This window comes from Protopterus annectens, chromosome 4.part0 (assembly GCF_019279795.1).
Source record: "Protopterus annectens isolate FY-2018-M chromosome 4.part0, PAN1.0, whole genome shotgun sequence".
Lineage (NCBI taxonomy): Eukaryota > Metazoa > Chordata > Ceratodontiformes > Protopteridae > Protopterus > Protopterus annectens.
The window spans coordinates 916,609,425-916,630,461 of NC_056733.1; the positions used below are offsets into that span (position 1 = coordinate 916,609,425).

Here is a 21,037-nt window from a genome sequence, read left to right on the forward strand (position 1 = left end):
CATAAGGCTTCTCTGTCCATATTATCATCGAATGTAAATAGACTTACAGCTATAGAGAAATATAGTGATGAATTATATTAAGATAGAGTGCAGATAGCAATGTTGAAGGAGTCATACTTGGATAAAAATGAGCTTGTGAATTTGATAAAGGATTTCAGGGTAGAGATTCAGCTGAATATGAGGGCAAAGGAAAAGGGGGCTAATAATACTGATTGCTACAGAAAGGGGGCTAATAATACTGATTGCTACAGGAGCTCCACTAATGATAGAAGAGAGGAAATTACACTAATACTAGACGATAGTAAAAGGCTATTGGCAGGGGAAGCATATATATTAATATTTCACCTAAAACTGTTATTGTTGTGGTTGACAATTTTGGGGGAAATCAGCTTTCAGCAGGGAATATTACATATAGAAAGGACCTGGGACCTGGTTTGCAAAGATGTATAAGGGAACAAGAGGGGAAAATCTAACAAAAGAGAGTGAATTTTTGAAGAAATGTAAGAATATTTGGAAGGATGTGAATTCATTAGTAAGAACTTGGACAGAATTTACATATTCCACAAGGTACAATAACTAGTGTAGACTGGATAGAATTTATATTTCACAGGAGCATGTGTATTTAATTGAAAGCTTTTGCAAACATCCAGTAACTATTTCCGATCATGCACTAATAAAGACTGAGATGAAGATACAGGGTAATGAAGTAAATCGTGCTTTTAAGGAATAGATAGTGGGAACTGAGTGTTTAGAGAAGATAGACATTTCTTCAGAAGGGATAGCTACCAAGTGGAATAAAATGTAAACAGAGTTTAAAAATAGGGTAGGAATTGAAAGAGATATGGGAAATATGTAATAAGAATTATTTAGAGCGTGACAAAGGTTAAAGCATTGAGCAATAAGGGGAATCTCACCGAACAAAGAGAAGCTACAACTGCTAAAGGGGAAGTGGGGGAGGAGTTGGATAATATGCATGAGTTTAGAAATGTTGCTTTTAAACATTTTTGATAACTCCACAGCACAAAACCTTTTTAGCACAGCAACTTAGACAGGAAGTAGAAGGGGTTGTCGCCAAACTTAATAAGCCTGTGACAAGAAAAATAACTAGAGATCCTGTAGATGTATTAGAGGTATTTTGGCAATGTTATGAAAATTTGTATAAAAGACGAGTGTGGAAAGTAAGAAAAGGCACAAGTAAATATTTATGAAAAATTGAATTATGGCAAAGTTAGAGGCAGATAAGGGTGAACAGTCGAGGTAAAAACAGTGATGTATGATCAGTCAGCAGGGAAGTCTTCAGGAACAGATGGTATTCTTAAGTTTGGGAGCTTGGAAGGAGGAAAGAAACACAGATCTGGAAGGTTTTGTTTAATGGTATTTTACAGGGGGGGGGGTACCAACATCTTGTAAGAAATGCATAGGCACAGAGAAGAAGAGTGAGTGAGCAAGCAAGGCCAGAGATCGTAAAGATCCTTCATACCCAGCTTCATAGAGACCATTTCATTTTTAAACAGTTATATTAAAGTGTTTCTATAGTAGCTCAGACAATAGCAAAGGTATTGCCAAAATTAATATGGATCAGTGTGTTTTTTGTGGGGGGTGGCAAACATTTGACAACATTAATAGAATGATGATGATCCAGGGGAAAGCTGAATTAAAAACATACCACTATTAGTTAGTGGGTCTTGGTACAGAGAAAATGTTCAGTAGAGTAAGCCGGGATTTTGAGTAGGGGATATATGAAAGCTTGGAAGCAAGAATTAAGGTGAGAAGGTTCCTTGCTGACAAGCTGTTTGAACAGGGCAGGGGTGTCATTAATTGTATTTATTTATTTCTGTACCAGGGTAGAGCACTGATCTGCATGGAAGTTTTTCAGATTTAGCCTAGGAGCTCTGGCTGGTTAAGTGAGCCGCTCAGAGTTGCATAGTCAGGCAGTGAAGCCTGACTGGTTCAAATCTGGAGTAGTGGATGACAATAAACAGCTTGTTAAAACCTCCTTAATCCAGTGCACCAGTTGTCCTTTCCCTTTCCTTATTTGTTTATTTAGGTATATAGGGTAAATCTGGAGTACAGGATGACAATACACAGTTCATTAAAACCTCCTTAATCCAGTGCACCAATTGTCCTTTCCCTTTCCTCATTTGTTTATTTAGGTATATGGGTTAAATCTGGAGTAGTGGATGACAGTAAACAGCTTGTTAAAACCTCCTTAATCCAGTGCATCAGTTGTCCTTTCCCTTTCCTCATTTGTTTATTTAGGTATACGGGTTAAAAAAAGATTCTGTTATGGTACCTAAAGATACATGGGAAAAGACTAAACAAAAGTGGAAAATCTGGAAACCGTTATCGATATGAATAGTAAGATACAAGCAGTAAAAATGTTTAGTCCCTCCAGTTTTTTGTACAGGTCAGACATATTTATATCAACCAGAAGAGAAGTTGAGAATGATAGCTAATAAAGAACTGAAGGAATTTATTTGAGAGCGGAAGAGTGCAAATGTTAACATGCGATAAGATGACTCTCCCACTAGAACAAGGTGGTTTAGGATTACTTGATTTGAAGGGATACTTAAAAGCTAAACAGTTAAAGCTGATACACCTAACAAAAGCAGAAGGTTACAAGTCAAAGCAGAAAGGAATGATGATGAAATAAGGGAAATTCAAAATGTAAAAAGAAAGGGTTTAGGCTGCAGGTCTTGGAAGGAGAATAACCATCCAGAGTATTGGATTATGTGCTTTTTGAGTTGCATTCTGAATTTGGTGTAAGTGTTGATTTCCTTTAGGTCGATGGGGAGAGCTTGTCAAAGAGCATGTGCCTTGGAGGAGAAAGCACCTGCAGTGCTGTGAAGTTTGGTTCCATGGGTAATGAGAGTTGGTGTGACAGAGCATGTGCAGTGCTGTGGAGTTTGGTTCTATGGGTCATGAGAGTTGGTGTGACACAGCATGGGCAGTGCTGTGGGGTTTGGTTCTAGGGGTAATGAGAGTTGGTGTGACAGAGCACCTGCAGTGCTGTGGGGTTTGGTTTTCGGAGTAATGAGAGTTGGTGTGGCACAGCATGTGCAGTGCTGTGAAGTTTGGTTTGAGGGATGATGAGAGTTGGGTTGACAAAACATCTGCAGTGCTGTGGGGTTTGCTTTTGGGGTAGTGAGAGTTGGTGTGACAAAGCACCTGCAGTGCTGCGGGGTTTGGTTCTATGGGTAATGAGAGTTGGTGTGACAGAGCATGTGCAATGCTGTGGGGTTTGGTTCTAGGGGTAATGAGAGTTGATGTGACAGAGCATGTGCAGTGCTGTGGGATTTGGTTCTAGGGGTAATGAGAGTTGGTTTGATAGAGCATGTGCAGTTCTGTGGGGTTTAGTTCTAGGGGTAATGAGAGTTGGTGTGGCACAGCATGTGCAGTGCTGTGAAGTTTGGTTCGAGGGATGATGAGAGTTGGGTTGACAAAACATCTGCAGTGCTGTGGGGTTTGCTTTTGGGGTAGTGAGAGTTGGTGTGACAAAGCACCTGCAGTGCTGTGGGGTTTGGTTCTATGGGTAATGAGAGTTGGTGTGATAGAGCATGTGCAGTGCTGTGGGGTTTGCTTTTGGGGTAGTGAGAGTTGGTGTGACAAAGCACCCGCAGTGCTATGGGTTTGGTTCTATGGGTAATGAGAGTTGGTGTGACAGAGCATGTGCAGTGCTGTGGGGTTTGGTTCTATGGGTAATGAGAGTTGGCGTGACAGAGCATGTGCAGTGCTGTGGGGTTTGGTTCTAGGGGTAATGAGAATTGGTGTGACAGAGCATGTGCAGTGCTGTGGGGTTTGGTTCTATGGATAATGAGAGTTGGTGTGACAGAGCATGTGCAGTGCTGTAGGGTTTGGTTCTATGGGTAATGAGAGTTGGTGTGACAAAGCACCTGCAGTGCTGTGGGGTTTGGTTCTAGGGGTAATGAGAATTGGTGTGACAGAGCATGTGCAGTGCTGTGGGGTTTGGTTCTATGGATAATGAGAGTTGGTGTGACAGAGCATGTGCAGTGCTGTAGGGTTTGGTTCTATGGGTAATGAGAGTTGGTGTGACAGAGCATGTGCAGTGCTGTGGGGTTTGGTTCTATGGGTAATGAGAGTTGGCGTGACAGAGCATGTGCAGTGCTGTGGGGTTTGGTTCTATGGGTAATGAGAGTTGGTGTGATAGAGCATGTGCAGTGCTGTGGGGTTTGGCTGTATGGGTAATGAGAGTTGGTGTGACTGAGCATGTGCAGTGCTGTGGGGTTTGGTTCTATGGGTAATGAGAGTTGGTGTGACAGAGCATGTGCAGTGCTGTGGGGTTTGGTTCTATGGGTAAGGAGAGTTGGTGTGACAGAGCATGTGCAGTGCAGTGGGGTTTGGTTCTATGGGTAATGAGAGTTCATGTGATAGAGCATGTGCAGTGCTTTGGAGTTTGGCTCTATGGGTAATGAGAGTTGGTGTGACTGAGCATGTGCAGTGCTGTGGGGTTTGGTTCTAGGGATAATGAGAGTTTGGTTGGCAAAACATCTGCAGTGCTGTGGGGTTTGCTTTTGGGGTAGTGACAGTTGGTGTGACAAAGCACCTGCAGTGCTGTGGGGTTTGGTTCTAGGGGTAATGAGAATTGGTGTGACAGAGCATGTGCAGTGCTGTGGGGTTTGGTTCTATGGATAATGAGAGTTGGCGTGACAGAGCATGTGCAGTGCTGTGGGGTTTGGTTCTATGGGTAATGAGAGTTGGTGTGATAGAGCATGTGCAGTGCTGTGGGGTTTGGCTGTATGGGTAATGAGAGTTGGTGTGACTGAGCATGTGCAGTGCTGTGGGGTTTGGTTCTGTGGGTAATGAGAGTTCGTGTGACTGAGCATGTGCAGTACTGTGGAGTTTGGTTCTACGGATAATGAGAGTTAGTGTGACAAAGCACCTGCAGTGCTGTGGGGTTTGATTCTAGGGGTAATGAGAATTGGTGTGACAGAGCATGTGCAGTGCTGTGGGGTTTGGTTCTAGGGGTAATGAGAGTTCATGTCACACAGCATGTGCAGTGCTGTGAAGTTTGGTTCTATGGGTAATGAGAGTTGGTGTGACAGAGCACCTGCAGTGCTGTGGGGTTTGGTTCTAGGGGTAATGAGAGTTGGTGTGATAGAGCATGTGCAGTGCTGTGGGATTTGCTTTTGGGTTAGTGAGAGTTGGTGTGACTGAGCATGTGCAGTGCTGTGGAGTTTGGTTCTAGGGGTAATGAAAGTTGGTGTGGCAGAGCACCTGCAGTGCTGAGGGGTTTGGTTCTAGGGGTAATGAGAGTTGGTGTGACAGAGAATGTGCAATGCTGTGGGGTTTTGTTCTAGGGGTAACGAGAGTTGGTGTGGCAGAGCATGTGCAGTGCTGTGGGGTTTGGTTCTATGGGTAATGATAGTTGGTGTGACAGAGCACCTGCAGTGCTGTGGGGTTTGGTTCTAGGGGTAATGAGAATTGGTGTGACAGTGCATGTGCAGTACTGTGAAGTTTGGTTCTAGTGGTAATGACAGTTGGTGTGACAGAGTGTGCAATGCTGTGGGGTTTGGTTCTGGGGTAATGAGAGTTGGTGTGACACAGCATGTGCAGTACTGTGGAGTTTGGTTCTAGGGGTAAAGAGATTTGTTGTGGCTTGTTAGTGGTGTCTCACATTGCATTAGTACTTTGGCAAAAATGTTAGGGAAGCAAATGGTTGTAACTAAAAAATATTCTTTTGTGCTGGGACACAGGATCTGAATTGCCTAGACACAGTAAGGCCTTGCTAGGTTTAATGCAACTGGCTGCAAAAACAAAATGCTAGAAAATGGAAATCAAAATATAAATTAGTTGTAACTGAAGCAATGAATATTGTAGAGGGAAAATAACTGAAGGTGTAGGATCTTTAGAAAAGGGAAGGAGCAAATTGCATAGAAATAAAAGGAGTATGTGGGAATGATACATCAGAACAGTGTTCAGGAGGAGGAGTAACATTTTATGGGAAAGCAGGAAATGAGCAGTTTTATGTTATGTTGAAGTTGGTTATAATTGTTGAACAGAAAACATATTTATACTACATGAAAGTAATGGAGATTGCAGTGCGGTTTGTTTAGGTTTCTATTATTGTATGTGTACCTATGCTTTTGTGTAAGTTGTTTTTTAATAAAAATATTTAAAAAAAGCAAACAGATTGGCTGGAGTGTTATCCAAGTCTTTTGCAGAGCTAATCAGTAGCTCTTTGGTCAGCAAGAAAAATCCATAGAGGTTGCAGGTGTACAGCTGTAGTATTTGCACATGACACGTACCATAGGTAGCTCAGGGAACTGTTGACTGGTGTGTGTCTGACTCGGAAGGAAAATCTAGTACCTTCATTTCTTGACTAGGGTGACAGCCTACAACCGTTTTGTTTACCTCAGATGAATCAGGAGTGAATAATTGTACAGGTGAGACAGCCAAATTCCGAAGTGGCTTAACCATACCCCATTCTCACTTACAGTCCCCATGGCTGTCATGCAGTGTGTTGTCACCCTAACTCACAGTGCTGTAAACAGGGCTCACACTCCCCCAGGTGTCAGCATTATGGTGCATTGTAATCAGCTGCTTACTTTAACCCTCCCTGCTTGCCTCTTCCAGCTATTTGTAGCACTAATTGGACAAGGTCATTTGGGGCTTAGCCAAGGCTTTATCCCTGTACGCTGCACAGCCAAAGTTAAATACTTGTCTGAGTTTGAGTCAACAGCTTCTAGATATCAAACGTGGGTCACAGACAGAAAGAAGCTCCTGTTAGATGAACCTAAATAGGTCACAGCAGAAGTAGATACTGGACAGCCAGTTGGTGTCAGATTCTGACTCTTCAGTAAGACCTTTGATTTTGTTACCAGGTAGAGGTATGGAAAGCAAGCTGAAGGGACAGAGGGGGATGTAAAATGGTCATGTGGGTGGAAAGCCGGCTAGATGAAGAATATAAGAGGGGAGTAGTAGGGGAATACCATCACCAGAAAGTAAATTAAGTAGGTTGTTACCCTGGAACTTGTGCTGTTCATATGTGTTTGTCAGCAGCACCATAGAAAGCATAGAAATGAGATCAGCTTCTTTACAGCTGACAGGACAGGCTTAGGGAATGGAGAGAGGACAATCTTAACAGGCACTCAAAGCTGTGAGCATGGGCTGACAGATGACAGCTGAGGTTCTGTCCTGGGACATGCAAGGTACTGCATCTTCAAAAGTAACCCTGGGATGGATGGGCACAGAACAGGAAGTAGGCTACATGTAGTTGTAATAGTTACAGGGAACTGTAGGAACAAGGAGCACCCAAGTTCGACAGGATGTTGGACTTCATTTCAGGGGCATAGATCCCCAAGGACAATGAAGAGATTAATTATTTTGTACTATAGGTCACTTATGAAACCTAAGCAGGAGTACTACAGCTAAGTTTTGGACATCACAATAAAAAACAGGAACCAGGCTCGAATACGATCCACAAGAAAAACAAAACCAGAGGCGACTTCCACAAACTCGACCAAAAAGTTTATTAAACGCTTTCAGCAGCATAAATCAGCTGACGTCTTCAGAGTAGTTAAAAAAATTTCTAATGAGCCACATATAAATATCATTCAAAGAACATCACATGACACTATCAGCTGGTAAAACACATCTTAAAAAATCCAATCAATTAAAGTTATATTTACAAAAAAACTTGTACTGTCTAAAAATAAATCACCAAACAAACAACCATTACAGGTATCAAAAACCCACACAGTAAATGTTTTTTAAGTGTTTATAAGAATTTGTAAGTGAATATGTTTGCCTTAAAAAAGTGCCTGTGTTAATAGTAAAGTTAAACTATGTAAGAACGCAGCTTCAATATGCTGCTCAAGCTAAGACCATCATTGAGACGCGGAAATGTAAGGGCATCTAGTCTCACTTGCCAACATAACTCTTTAAATTCAAGGTAATCTTCCCATGGACCACCCCGAGGGTCGTGGGGAACCTTTTCAACCAGCAAAAACCTAAGCTCATGGTTAGGGTATCTTTCTACATGCTTGAATAAAGTGCTGTTAGAATTGTGGTTTTTTTTGAGGTCCCTTACATGTTCGTAAATTCTCTCTTTTAGTCTCTTCTTGGTTTTCCCAGTATAGAAACCTTTGCACTTTGTACATAGGGCAGCGTAAACAACCCCTTGTGTATTACAAGAGAATCTCCCTTGGGTTTAATAGCAGTGTGGTTGATTTTGATTTGATCTGCGCTGAAAATGCAATTACATTGAGCACAAAACCCACATTTTTTGGTCCCTAAAACACCATGTTGGGGTACATTTTGGGCCTCCCTTTCCAACAAATTTTTAATGGTCATCTTTCTCCTAAAAATCGGTTTGGGTTCTACCCCCACCTTCTCCAACAGTCCTTGACCATAAAAAATCCGCCAGTTCTTTAAGATTTTATAAATACCTTGATGGTCTACTGAAAATCTAGTGATGAAAGAACAAGTATAATCTTTAACATTAGTGGCATGTGGAATGAGATCTGTATCTGTATAATGGTTCAGATCATCATTTCTCTTACTAAGTAGGGGCTTTAAACCACCACCTTCTCTCTTCCAGACTTCATTATATAAGTTATCAACCAACTCTGTGGTGTACCCCCTTGAGATGAACACGTCTTTCATTAGATTACATTGTAAATGGAATTCTTCGTCTCTACTAACCATCTTTGAAATTCTCACGTATTGGCCTTTAACTAGGCCCTTTTTAACATGTCCTGGATGGTTACTTTGGTAGTGTAGGAGACTTTTGCAATAAGTGGGGTTTCTGTAAAGGTCACTTACTAATTGTGAATTCACTGAGTCCTTTCTAAGCTGTACATCTATGTAACTAATGTCGTGCCGCTTGTGTACGTAGATAAACTTCAGAAACTCAGTAGTACCAATTATATATGTTAACAAATCAAGTACATCGCTGCTGTCCACATTCCATACGAAAAACAAATCATCTATATATCGTAAGTACAGATTCCAATTACTACTGTAGGGGTACATAAAAAGGAACTTTCTTTCCCACATAAGCATGATGATGTTTGCGAAAATGGGGGCACAAGAGGCCCCCATAGCGACCCCTGTTTTCTGAACAAAAATTGTCCTTCAAAAAAAAAAGTTATATTTTAGGACAATATCCATAAGGGTCACCAATACTGTCACTTAGTCATTACTAAAAAGGTGGCTATTGTAAAGAAATCCCTCAGACCGTTCGATTCCCACAGAGTGGGGAATGATGTTAAAAAGGTTGGTTACGTCTATAGTGAGAAAGGATATTCCCTCGTAGTAAGGTAGATTTTTAAGTTTACTCAAAAAGTGCCAAGAATCAGTACAAATGTGTTCCTCACCCTTCAGAAGATCCTTAAGCATAAAGTCAATGTATTTTCCCAAAGAGTGGGTCTTAGACCCAACTGCACTCACTATTGGTCTCTATGCTTATGTATCTTTGGGATGCCGAAAATAATCGGCAGAAGAATAGAAAGAAAAATAGAAGAAAATACTCTGCATAGAATTTTTAACTATCCTGAAGAAGTCAGCTGATTTATGCCAATGAAAGAGCTTAATAAACCTTTTGGTCGAGTTTGTGGAAGTCGCCTCTGGTTTTGTTTTTTGTGTAAGTTTTGGACTTCTTTTTAAGGAAGAAATAAGTAAATGTTGACAAGGTTACAGAGAAAGGCCATTGAGTTAGTGAAAGAGGTGGGAAATGAAACCATATGAGGAGAAGTCACAGACTGGGAGAAGTTAGAGGTAGAAAAGTAAGATAATGATGTAATTTGGGTCCACAAATCATTAAGAGGAATTGTAAAGAAGGAAGATGGGATAGAAAAGGTCATGCATTTCAAATCAAAGGATCAGGCCTCAACTAGGACATGAGAAAGTTCTCCCTTACTGTGAGGGAGGCATACAAATGGACTGGGCATGTGTTGTCTTTCAAGTTGAAAGTAAAAACTGTTTTGCTTTTTTTTTTTTTTTTTTTTTTTTCTTTAAGTGCAAGATAGCTGAAAAAATGATGGGAACATAAGCCTGGCAGCACTGTGCTACTGGGGCAGACAAGGTTAGGCAGGTTAGCCACTTTCTGACTGGGTTTTAAGTGCTTATGTATGTGTGCAGCATCAGAGTCGCCTCAACTTTTGTTTACACTAAGCAGTGGTATTACATTATTGTAGTGCAGCAGATACAACTAATATGCAGTGTAGCAGATGTAACATAGTATTGCCTTTGCCTGAGCATACCTGCAACCTTTATTTCCAGTTAGAGTAGTTGGTGCATCGGTGGTATGGCAGTTTGTAATGTAAGCTGTTTATCTCAGTATCTTTAGTGAATGTTTTCTACTGCAGTAAGCATATTAACATAAATTGCTTTAAGGGCAGCATCCATACTTGACCCTAGTTAGTGTGGTGTCTCCCTGTGGAGAATCAAATGCTGTGCTTCTTAGTGCTTGTCACGCTGCTTTCCTGACTGCGTTTGGTGACAGTACTCCTACGTGAAGGAGCTGTGGCATCTCCAGGGTGTGACTGGGAAGCACACGGTCATCCTTGGAGTGGGGACCCTGCAAATGAGAGTTAGAAGACAAAGAAATAGAGATAACAGAATGTATTATTTTGCCTCGTTAAAGGTTCTACTCCCACCCGTACAGGCGGCTTCTTGGGTACCAGCAGTCCAGGACCAATAGCAGACCTCTATGCAGCAGCGAATCAAGATTCTGGAGTCAGCAGTTACATAAGCGCTGCCAGCCCTGCTCCAAGCACTGGATTTGGTCACAGCCTCACGGTAAGTTCTCCAACTGACCCTTGCCTGGAGTTTGCATATAGCTGAATATAAGTGATGGAACAGGGTGTGTCAGAGTTTAGTGCTGCTGTGTTTGAAAGTTAAATATGAGCGTGTGCATTAGCTGTAAATGTTTTATTTGTTAAACTGGTAATCCTGTGGGAACGTTCCTGTTGTATATGAAGCAATTGTACGAAAATTAAGAACTTGCAGAAAAACTCAGGCATTGAATATTTTGCATGGCTGGTTGTTTGCTAGGCTGCTTGGATTTCGAAGTACGAAAGCTTGGCAGGTTGTTGTGTGGAATGACTTTGTCTGACAAGAAAAGGAATACTATGTGGAGTCTAGGTAAGAGGTTAATGAGGTGACTGTTGACTTCATGCATTAGAATGCAGGAAGAGGGGGCATGAGGCAACTGTTGAGCTGTTTGCCTATAAACAATGAATGTGCTCATGAGGCGGGGTACAGGATGTTTGCTCTTATATGTAGGATGAGTAAGGTGCAGGGAGTGAATGATGACTGATAGCATGTGGAGGGTATAGGGCTGATTGTTGACTTCATCATATAATTATTAATAAGTAGGGTGTGGGAGGGTACGGTGTCGCTTTTGACAGAGGTACAGGGGTGGCAGCCTCACCTCATATTAATAGCTAGGGCGAGGAAGGTCTGGGGTGATTGCTGACATTGTGACTTATTAATAGGATAGTAAGAGTGCATCATTGACCACTAACCTCATCAAGTCTTAATGTGCAAAATGTTTGAGGGTGTACAGGAGTGACTGACCTCATTACCTTTAATATGTAGAATATGTGAAGGCAATACGTTATTAGGAAAAGAGTAAAAGAGTGCAGATATACAGCTGTGCAGAAATGGCTCCTGTTTAATGGTGAGATGCAGAAGGCCTAGGCCTATTGTAAGTGCAAGCAGCTTTAGGTCAGAGAAGTTTTGTGTGTGTGTGTGTGTGTGTGTGTGTGTGTGTGTGTGTGTGTGTGTGTGTGTGTGTGTGTGTGTGTGTGTGTGTGTGTGTGTGTTGACAAACGCATGATTGTGAATAAATAAGTAGCAAAATCACTTTGAGATTTTTGAAACAAATTGAAAATTCTGCTACTACATTGATATCTCTGACATAGTCTGGATTTGATATGTGATTGCACATGGGAGTATAGATGTACAAAAGTAATTTTGGAAGTAATCTGCTATTAACAGGCATGGGATATAAAGGGGATATAGGGGCATGAGATACTTACAGCAGCTGAAGTTAGATGCAGAATAGATATGATCTTAGATTGCAGCTACTGTTAATGGAGTTGTGTGGGCACATGGTGATATAAATATCCACTCAAGTGATGCGGCTGATACTGCGGATGGAAATTGTTGGAGTTGTGTGAGTTCAGGGTGACAGGAATAGCAGCTCTTGAGTGGTGCAAAGGACGACTGTGAATGAAAGCAGCTTAAGCTGTGAGCTGGAGCAATGCAGGCTTGTATGTGGGGGGAACATTAAGAATATGTTCTTAGACATATTTTATGGCATGTGTAGTTTTCTTTTCGGGAATGGCTTTACTGAAATGTTGATTGATGGTATTTTGAACAGTTTTTTTTAGATTTTCCCTCCCTCTCTCTCTTCATGTTGTAGGGTCCATTAATCGCAACAGCATTCACAAATGGTTATCACTGAGTCTGGAACCTTTGACCTTGGAGAAAGGAGAATCAGGTGAGAGTATAGACTGCAAGCAGCTGGTCTAAGCTAGATAGACAAAACACAGATTTTTTTTGTTACTGCAGCTACATTTGTCTTGACTGTTCACTTCACTGTTCCTCAGAAGACTGGGGTCACATACAGTCCTCACTAACATAAACTTTGGCAAGATTTTAATAATGCTGCACCCCTTCCTCATGGTTACAGTAAGTACAATTACCTGTGCCTTTTATTTTGGGTTACTGCATAAGGTATGTGCCTCCCTTTTATTGTTATTAAAAATATGATTGTATATAGCTTTGCTACTGGAGTGAGAGACTTTTCGGCAACTTGGTGTTGGGTTGTACAACTGCAGCCCCTCTAGTAATGTTAAGGAGATTCCCATGTCTCTTGGAATTGGGAACATGAAGGCAAACATTGTTCATATCCAGTGCTGCTCTGAGAGCTCTTGGTATTAGAGAAGGAGAGAGCGGTGTTTGAAAAGGTACCTTTTTGACATTTACATCTTTAAATGTTTAAATTTGACATGTCCAGAGCCAGGTCACCATAGTCCTTTTTTTTTTTTGGAGGGGGGACTAGGCTTAGTCTGGAATAAAAGGTTGTCTCTCCCTCTGTTAGAGCACCTTTTCCTTTGGCTGCACAAGTGCACTGGTTCTCCAGCACTGGTTCTACTTTCTGCTAGCAGGAGATGGTTTGATAATATTTGCAGCATCTGCATGAAAGGAGGGGATTCTGTATTTTGTAGCCTGCCACAGTCAAGTACCTCATCCCAGATACATCTGTGATCAGGGTTATACATGTATAACTGGATAGGAGGTGACATGGAGGTGCTGGGGGAAGGGGAAAGGTTGGATAGTCAGTACTGACAGGAATAGTCTCATGGGGAGCTACTGTACGTGCCTCTCCCCTGTTTCCCTTTGCCTCCTCTCCAGCAGCCTTTTTCAAAGGCCTTTTTTATGTTAAAAATGGTACAAACTTGCTCCATTTCTCATAACAAGTATTGTTTTGTGTTAGTAATAAGGGAGTGAAAGGGGCATTAACTATTTGCCCCTTAACGTTATCAGGCAGGGGTTGGATCCTTAACCGAAGCACTGTGCCAGACATTGTTGCTGTGGCAGAAGCATCTGTGACCTCATAGCCACATGTGATGGAATTTCTGTCTGCCTTTAAGAATGTCTGCTCCAGACTAAGCGTAAATATCTGCGGCATCATAGCCACATGTGGTGGTATCTCTGCCTACCCTTAAGAATGTCTACTCCAGACTAAGCTTGTCTTAAGATGATGGTGGATATGGTTTCTCTCTTCTTCTGCATGTGTCAGTATCTCGATATCTTCCTTGTACTGCAAAATAGACATCCGACAATTTAAGGCACAGATCACTTAAGCAGGCAAGGTGCACACCTTGCCGAGTCTAGCACTCTGCTTTGTCATTCAGTGCAATGCTGTTGGGCGAGACCTGTTTAGATCTTCTAATGGCATCTAGGCAGACAATCTCATGGCCAACTACAACTTTTAGGTTTCTTCTCCTTCTGGTAAAATTGTCTTGTTTTCTTGGTGTTAGAAGCTGGGCATCCAGATCTTGTGAAGCGCTGTTAAAGACATCTTTGAATGCATGGAAGACAAGGAGGTACATGTTAGCTTTGGGTTGCTGATGCCCAGGAGGTGTATCTGGTTTGTTGGAGGCCATCAGATCCTTATACCCCATTTAAAATGTTCCCTCATTAAATTGAAGGTTTCTCTAAACTGACGAATTTGATGGTGAAACTAGTATTTTTCCTTCTTATGCCTGGACTTTAAGTGGCAATAAAATATTGTGTTCTTTCCATGTTTCCTGTACTGGTGTTTTTTTTTCTTTGAAGGGATCATTGGTCCCCCTCAAGCTTCATGTTATATTTAACAAAGCTGAGGCAAGCTCCCATGGGATAGATGTCTCTGAGGTTAGCATCCAGTCTGAATGGAAAAAAAAAGCAGAGTTATACAATTTAATAGCATGACTCAAGGCCAAAAACTGAAAGAAAATGCAGCAGGGAAGTGCCTTCTCACTCTCCCTGTCAGCATGTACTGGCCATTGTCAGGTGCCTAGCAACCAGCATCCAGCTTTGACCAGCACCAACGTTTATAGTAGCAGGCCACCCCAGTGTTGGCATTGAGGGGTTCTGACAGTTCACAGGCATCAGTACTAGAGGTTTTCTAGAAAGTTCCTCCACAGAGGCAGCACCCTTTAGTCCTATACAGGACTGACAGGGTTTATAAGGCTTTGTGCGTCCTACCCACTTAACCTGTAATCTTTTAGGCTTCTCCATCTTTCTGTATATCAAAACTTCGTCTTAGTTTGAGCCGTTGGTTGAGGATGTTTCCACAAAAGAGTTTTGAATGGACTGTCAATCCATGGCTAAGGCTGGAGAAATCTTCTGTTAAGATGGAACATCAATGTGTAACGCTTAAAAAGGCTTACCATTTACACCACGCTACCCTCTCCATCCTATCCCTGCCTACCCTGGCCTACAAAATTCGACGTGAATGCTACTTTCACAGTACTGCCATTCCATAAGGTCCAAATGGCTGATTCAGCTTGCTCACTAAACAAAGACAAAATTAATTCCCCTACCCTTGACTGTCTAACTTTCACTCTTGCTCTTGGAGGAGGTTTTATTAAAATTGTCCCATCAAACTGGAAGCTTTCACCACAAGATGTATAACAAATAACAGATTATGGGTCTTTATGGGGGAAAACTAATCCACCTAAAGGAAAAATGTTAATGTACTGCAACACAAGCAAAGGCTAGTTTAAATGTCAATAGCAGATGGTCTCAACGTTAGTAACCCCTTTCTCCTTTGAGGAATTGCTTAAACCTAATGAGCAAAGCATGATAATAGTATAAGTATTGTATTCCATTCCTGCCTTTGTTTCCCTAGGTCTGTACATGTTAATCACAATGTTTTTGGTACTGTATGCAAATCTGTCTTTCTGCCTATCCATCGGGGTCTCGGATGAAAAGTGTCCAATGATCAGCCCCACCCTTACCTGATTAACAAATACAGACCTGACAAATGTTCTTCATATTGATTACTGCTGAGTAGCCTTAGCTGCATGGGTTATATCCTGCCAAGGATGTAACAGCTGACCAGCTTCCAAAGCTTCGGAGCACCTTCCACATACCTAAACTGTCAGGCAGCCTGAGCTGACTAAAAGACAAGTTTGGGCACAAAGCCCTTCAGGGCTTTCCTGCTGCCAAAGAGTGCGCTCCTCTGAGGCTTTCGAGGATCCATGGTTTCTTTGTGCTTTTCTTTGCTGGGGAGATAAGTTCCCTTTGGGGGAAAAACTTCCATTTTCTTAAATTTTGTTAATGTTTTATTAGCATTACTTTCCTCTTCAGAAAAGTTATTTTGAAGCTAGAAATGTAGTTATTTATCTATCGGACTGTTTTGAGACTATGACATTCTTTTAAACAGAGCACTTGTTTCTTTCTGCCAGTTTAAAAGCACTGTAAGCTAACATATTTGCATTGGAAAATGTGTTTATGTTTCCATTGCGGAGCTGTTGTACTGTTTTAAAGTGCTGTTTAATAACAGTGCCATGTTCTTAGACTTGTCAAAGGCATTTGATACTGTGTCGCACCAGCAAATGTTCATTCGGCTTTCCTCAATAGGACTTTCACAGCACTCTTTGTCTTGGTTTCTTAGTTACCTGTCTGGAAGGCAACAAGCCATTAAATAGCAACAAATCAACTCATCCTTTTAACTGTTTACTGCAGGTGTCCCTCAGGACTCAAACCTGGTTCCTCTCCTATTTAATATATTTATTAATAACCTCCACACCTTCACTCGCCATGCTAGTTTAGTTCAGTATGCAGAATTCAACATTAATATGTGCAGTCTCAACAGTAAATAAGCTACAAGACGTTACCCAAAAATCATTCTCTTCTGTAGAAACTTGGCCAAACCTCCTACTCAACCCCAAGAAAACTAAGTTAATGCTTTTTACCTCAAAAAGTTGCCAAATCAAAAGCAGTCTTTTACTGTAAAGTCATCAAGTAATACTGTCATTTAAACTGTAACTCACAGTAAACATCTAGGTGCTGTAATAGATGACGCTTTCAAGTATGACCAGCATATGCTGTACACCATTAAATCTGCACACAAGAACTAGGCTCCCTCTATAGGATCAATGGATTTCCTACAATATACTGCAAGGAAAACTCTATAGCCACCATATTCTTACTGATGACTCTCATATGCCTGTCCTGTCTTAACAAATTTAAACAATACTCAAAGAAAGAAACCTGCCTCTGCTACAATAAAATAGCAAATGTTGCTGCCAGCCTCCCTCATAGGACCCACCATTGTCTTAGCTTAAAGCAATTAAACTGGCTTGAACTGCACAACTACCTAACATAGTCACAACTAACTACAGCACACAAACTCATTCATCATCCAAAAAAATGCCCTGGACTACAAAACTTATTACTGCCCCACTGTTCCAGCAAGGGCTTTCCATTCTAGTAACAAATCTTTACTATTCACAAATAAGTCAAATAATATTGCCGGAGACTACTCCCTGTATTTTGCTAAACTCTGGAATAGTATCCCCACATAAATAACTCTCATACAAACTCCGTAGTTTTAAACCACTGCTTAAACATTTTAACCAATCCTGGTCCAGCACATGCTCATCACCAGGTTAAGACGTTATGCTCACCGTACGATACTCTCCAAATACTCTCAACATCTCACTGAAATGGCAAAACAATTTTTATATGTAACTGCTGGCTGTACAACCCACTATGTTGCACGTGGGTTTCTCTTTAACTTCTATCTCTGTAAAATCTTACTGTGTAAATGTAACTGCTGTGTGTATAAATGTAAATAGAAATGTTAGTGATCTTTGTTTAATTCCAACTTAGTATGATGCAATGTAAGCAAATGGAGCTTTTCTGCCAGAGCCACAGCTGAAAATGAGAATTTCCTAGTCAGACTTTCCCAGTAAACAAAGACAAATAAATAATAATTTTCCTGATTTTTTTTTTTCCTGTCAAAAAAGTAATTTTTGTGGACCAGTAGTTTTACCACTGTTTTGCTGCATGTCTACTCGTGCCATGGTCAGTCCTTCCAGCCACAAAAATAAACAGTTGATCCAATAGCCTTTGCCACTACAGCAGGCTACCAGTTTGGCTCAGCAGGTTAGTGACTCTGATGTGGCCATTTGTCATATCTCAGACCACTGATCTTTTACCTCCAGATTCCTCTGGTATAGTACCTACAGCCGCTATGGACTGGTGGTTAGCCATGTCCTCTGTGGCTGTTGGAGTCTCCTCAGTGGGCAAAGACAAGTCACTCTTGTCAGTCCTGGGAGAGGGAAGAGGGAAGGTTTCTCTGTTGTGTCAGAATGTTGTGTCCATCCCTGGGGAAGCAGCTGCTGTCCTTAGTAACACAGTTGGCCCCATTTTTCCTGTCAAAAAGAAACTGAAAACTAAGCATGTACCCATCCTCAAATTTCTTTGGAAAGGAGTAGTTTGCTGGGACTGGCTCGGGGGTTAATTTAGGCTGTTGACCCGTCTTGTGAAATATTTTGTGGTAGAAGAAAGAGATATTCCTCTTTTCCTGAAGAGATTCATGATTCTGAATCTGAACAGGAGGATGCTGGGATGGATTCAGGGTTTTGTCTTCAGATTTCTGATTCAGACTGAGAGGAGAGTCCAGTGTCTGATTCTCCCAGGGGAGGGGGGATCTTTCTGTGAGACTTTTGCTGGAATGTCCCAGTGTCTTCAGTCTCTCCAGAAAATACTATGAGTTGTTACAGAAGGAATTTCCAGAACCCGCACACATTCCTCATTTCCTGTCTGCTTTAGAGGATGTGGGTCTTGTGTCTTACTGCCTGCAATTTTCTGGATAGTCAGCCAGCTGTCCCTAAAAAGGCAAATAGGATGTATAAAGTTCCTCAGTCTTTTAGATTATTATACAGTATTCCCAAACCTGACCCAGCAGGTGTAGCTTTAGTCCATCCCACTGCTGCTAAGCACTTAGTTAATTCCAATCCTACTCCTTCTGATAAGGATGGGAACATTGTTGATAGGTATGGGGAAAGAATAGCCTTCTGCAACTTTGATTTTCAGAATTTTGAATTGTCGGGCTCCTGTGCTAGTCTCTTGTGACAAATTGTGAAAGTGTGAGGAATGCTTTATCTAAGTTTTTGTCTTTGTGAGGAAAAAATCTGCTTTAATTAACTTAGTTTCTTCTTTTGCACAGCTCACTACTCATTGTGTGTGTACATGTGTGTGTATGTATGTGTGTGTACATGTGTGTACATGTGTGTGTATGTGTGTGTACATGTGTGTACATGTGTGTGTATGTGTGTGTACATGTGTGTGTATGTGTGTGTACATGTGTGTGTACGTGTGTGTGTGTGTGTGTGTGTGTGTGTGTGTGTGTGTGTGTGTGTGTGTGTGTGTGTGTGTATACGTGTGTGTGTGTGAGAGAGAGAGGGACTCCAGCACTTCCTCCAGGGGCTTTTTCTTTGGACAGGAATGTTCCTGTATGCCTTTCCACTCTTTCTGTTAATATCCAGGGTACTTCTGAATCACCCAAGATCATTGTGGTGACTCCTTTCTGGCCCTGGCAGCCATGGTTCTCCCTTCTTTTGGAAATGGCCAGGGAAATTACCACAAGCTTCCTCAAAGACTGGTTCTTCTCACAAAAGACTAAGGATGTTTGATATACCCCTACATGAATCATCTTCAGTTGACTGCCTGGATGTTAGGGCCTTTCTCACAAAAGACTAAGGGTGTTTGATATACCCCTACATGAATCATCTTCAGTTGACTGCCTGGATGTTAGGGTCTTTCTCACAAAAGACTAAGGGTGTTTGATATACCCTACATGAATCATCTTCAGTTGACTGCCTGGATGTTAGGGTCTTTCTCACAAAGACTAAGGATGTTTGATATACCCCTACATGAATCATCTTCGGTTGACTGCCTGGATGTTAGGGTCTTTCTCACACAGACTAAGGGTGTTTGATATACCCCTACATGAATCATCTTCAGTTGACTGCCTGGATGTTAGGGTCTTTCTCACAAAAGACTAAGGATGTTTGATATACCCTACATGAATCATCTTCAGTTGACTGCCTGGATGTTAGGGTCTTTCTCACACAGACTAAGGATGTTTGATATACCCTACATGAATCATCTTCAGTTGACTGCCTGGATGTTAGGGTCTTTCTCACAAAGACTAAGGATGTTTGATATACCCTACATGAATCATCTTCAGTTGACTGCCTGGATGTTGGGGCCTTTCTCACAAAAGACTAAGGATGTTTGATATACCCTACATGAATCATCTTCAGTTGACTGCCTGGATGTTAGGGTCTTTCTCACAAAGACTAAGGGTGTTTGATATACCCTACATGAATCATCTTCAGTTGACTGCCTGGATGTTAGGGTCTTTCTCACACAGACTAAGGATGTTTGATATACCCCTACATGAATCATCTTCAGTTGACTGCCTGGATGTTAGGGCCTTTCTCACACAGACTAAGGATGTTTGATATACCCTACATGAATCATCTTCAGTTGACTGCCTGGATGTTAGGGTCTTTCTCACAAAAGACTAAGGATGTTTGATATACCCTACATGAATCCTCTTCAGTTGTCTGCCTGGATGTTAGGGCCTTTCTCACACAGACTAAGGGTGTTTGATATACCCCTACATGAATCATCTTCAGTTGACTGCCTGGATGTTGGGGCCTTTCTCACACAGACTAAGGATGTTTGATATACCCTACATGAATCATCTTCAGTTGACTGCCTGGATGTTAGGGTCTTTCTCACAAAAGACTAAGGATGTTTGATATACCCCTACATGAATCATCTTCAGTTGACTGCCTGGATGTTGGGGCCTTTCTCACACAGACTAAGGATGTTTGATATACCCTACATGAATCATCTTCAGTTGACTGCCTGGATGTTAGGGCCTTTCTCACAAAAGACTAAGGGTGTTTGATATACCCTACATGAATCATCTTCAGTTGACTGCCTGGATGTTGGGGCCTTTCTCACAAAAGACTAAGGGTGTTTGATATACCCTACATGAATCATCTTCAGTTGACTGCCTGGATGTTTGGGCCTTTCTCACAAAAGACTAAGGGTGTTTGATATACCCTACATGAATCATCTTCAGTTGTCTGCCTGGATGTTAGGGCCTTTCTCACACAGACTAAGGATGTTTGATATACCCTACATGAATCATCTTCAGTTGACTGCCTGGATGTTGGGGCCTTCATTTCTTTTCGGCGCCTGTTTTCTGAGAATGTGCAGCAAGCAAGAGAACCTGCTACTAGAGAATCCTGTGTTAGAAAATGGAAACTGCTTTCTAGTTGGTGCCAACAACAATAACCAGCACTCATTCAGGGCTAGTTGTCTTCTAGTTTTACAATATTTGTGTGTTAATATCCTTTGGCCTTTCTTATTCCTTGGCATAAGAGACCTCGTAGACAACTGGTGGCGCCTCCTTAGGATCTTGAGTTTTGCCTTAGAGAAGCTAACGCTCGCTCCATTTGAACCAGCTAATGTGGCTAACTTGAGG

At 41.6% G+C, this 21,037-nt stretch overlaps 1 protein-coding gene across 7 annotated transcripts in view; it reads left to right on the forward strand.

Annotated features, from left to right (window-relative positions):
* Positions 1-21,037, forward strand: part of MSI1 (musashi RNA binding protein 1) — a 755,253-nt gene that overhangs the window by 649,385 nt on the left and 84,831 nt on the right. For 6 of the 7 annotated variants that reach the window (XM_044068892.1, XM_044068889.1, XM_044068886.1 and 3 more), the window contains 2 exons: positions 10,607-10,761; positions 12,392-12,469. In XM_044068892.1, the coding sequence (XP_043924827.1) occupies positions 10,607-10,761; positions 12,392-12,433 (197 nt within the window). In that variant the 3' untranslated portion in view covers positions 12,434-12,469. The remainder of the gene's footprint in view (positions 1-10,606; positions 10,762-12,391; positions 12,470-21,037) is intronic. The other variant, XM_044068888.1, reaches the window with a different exon arrangement.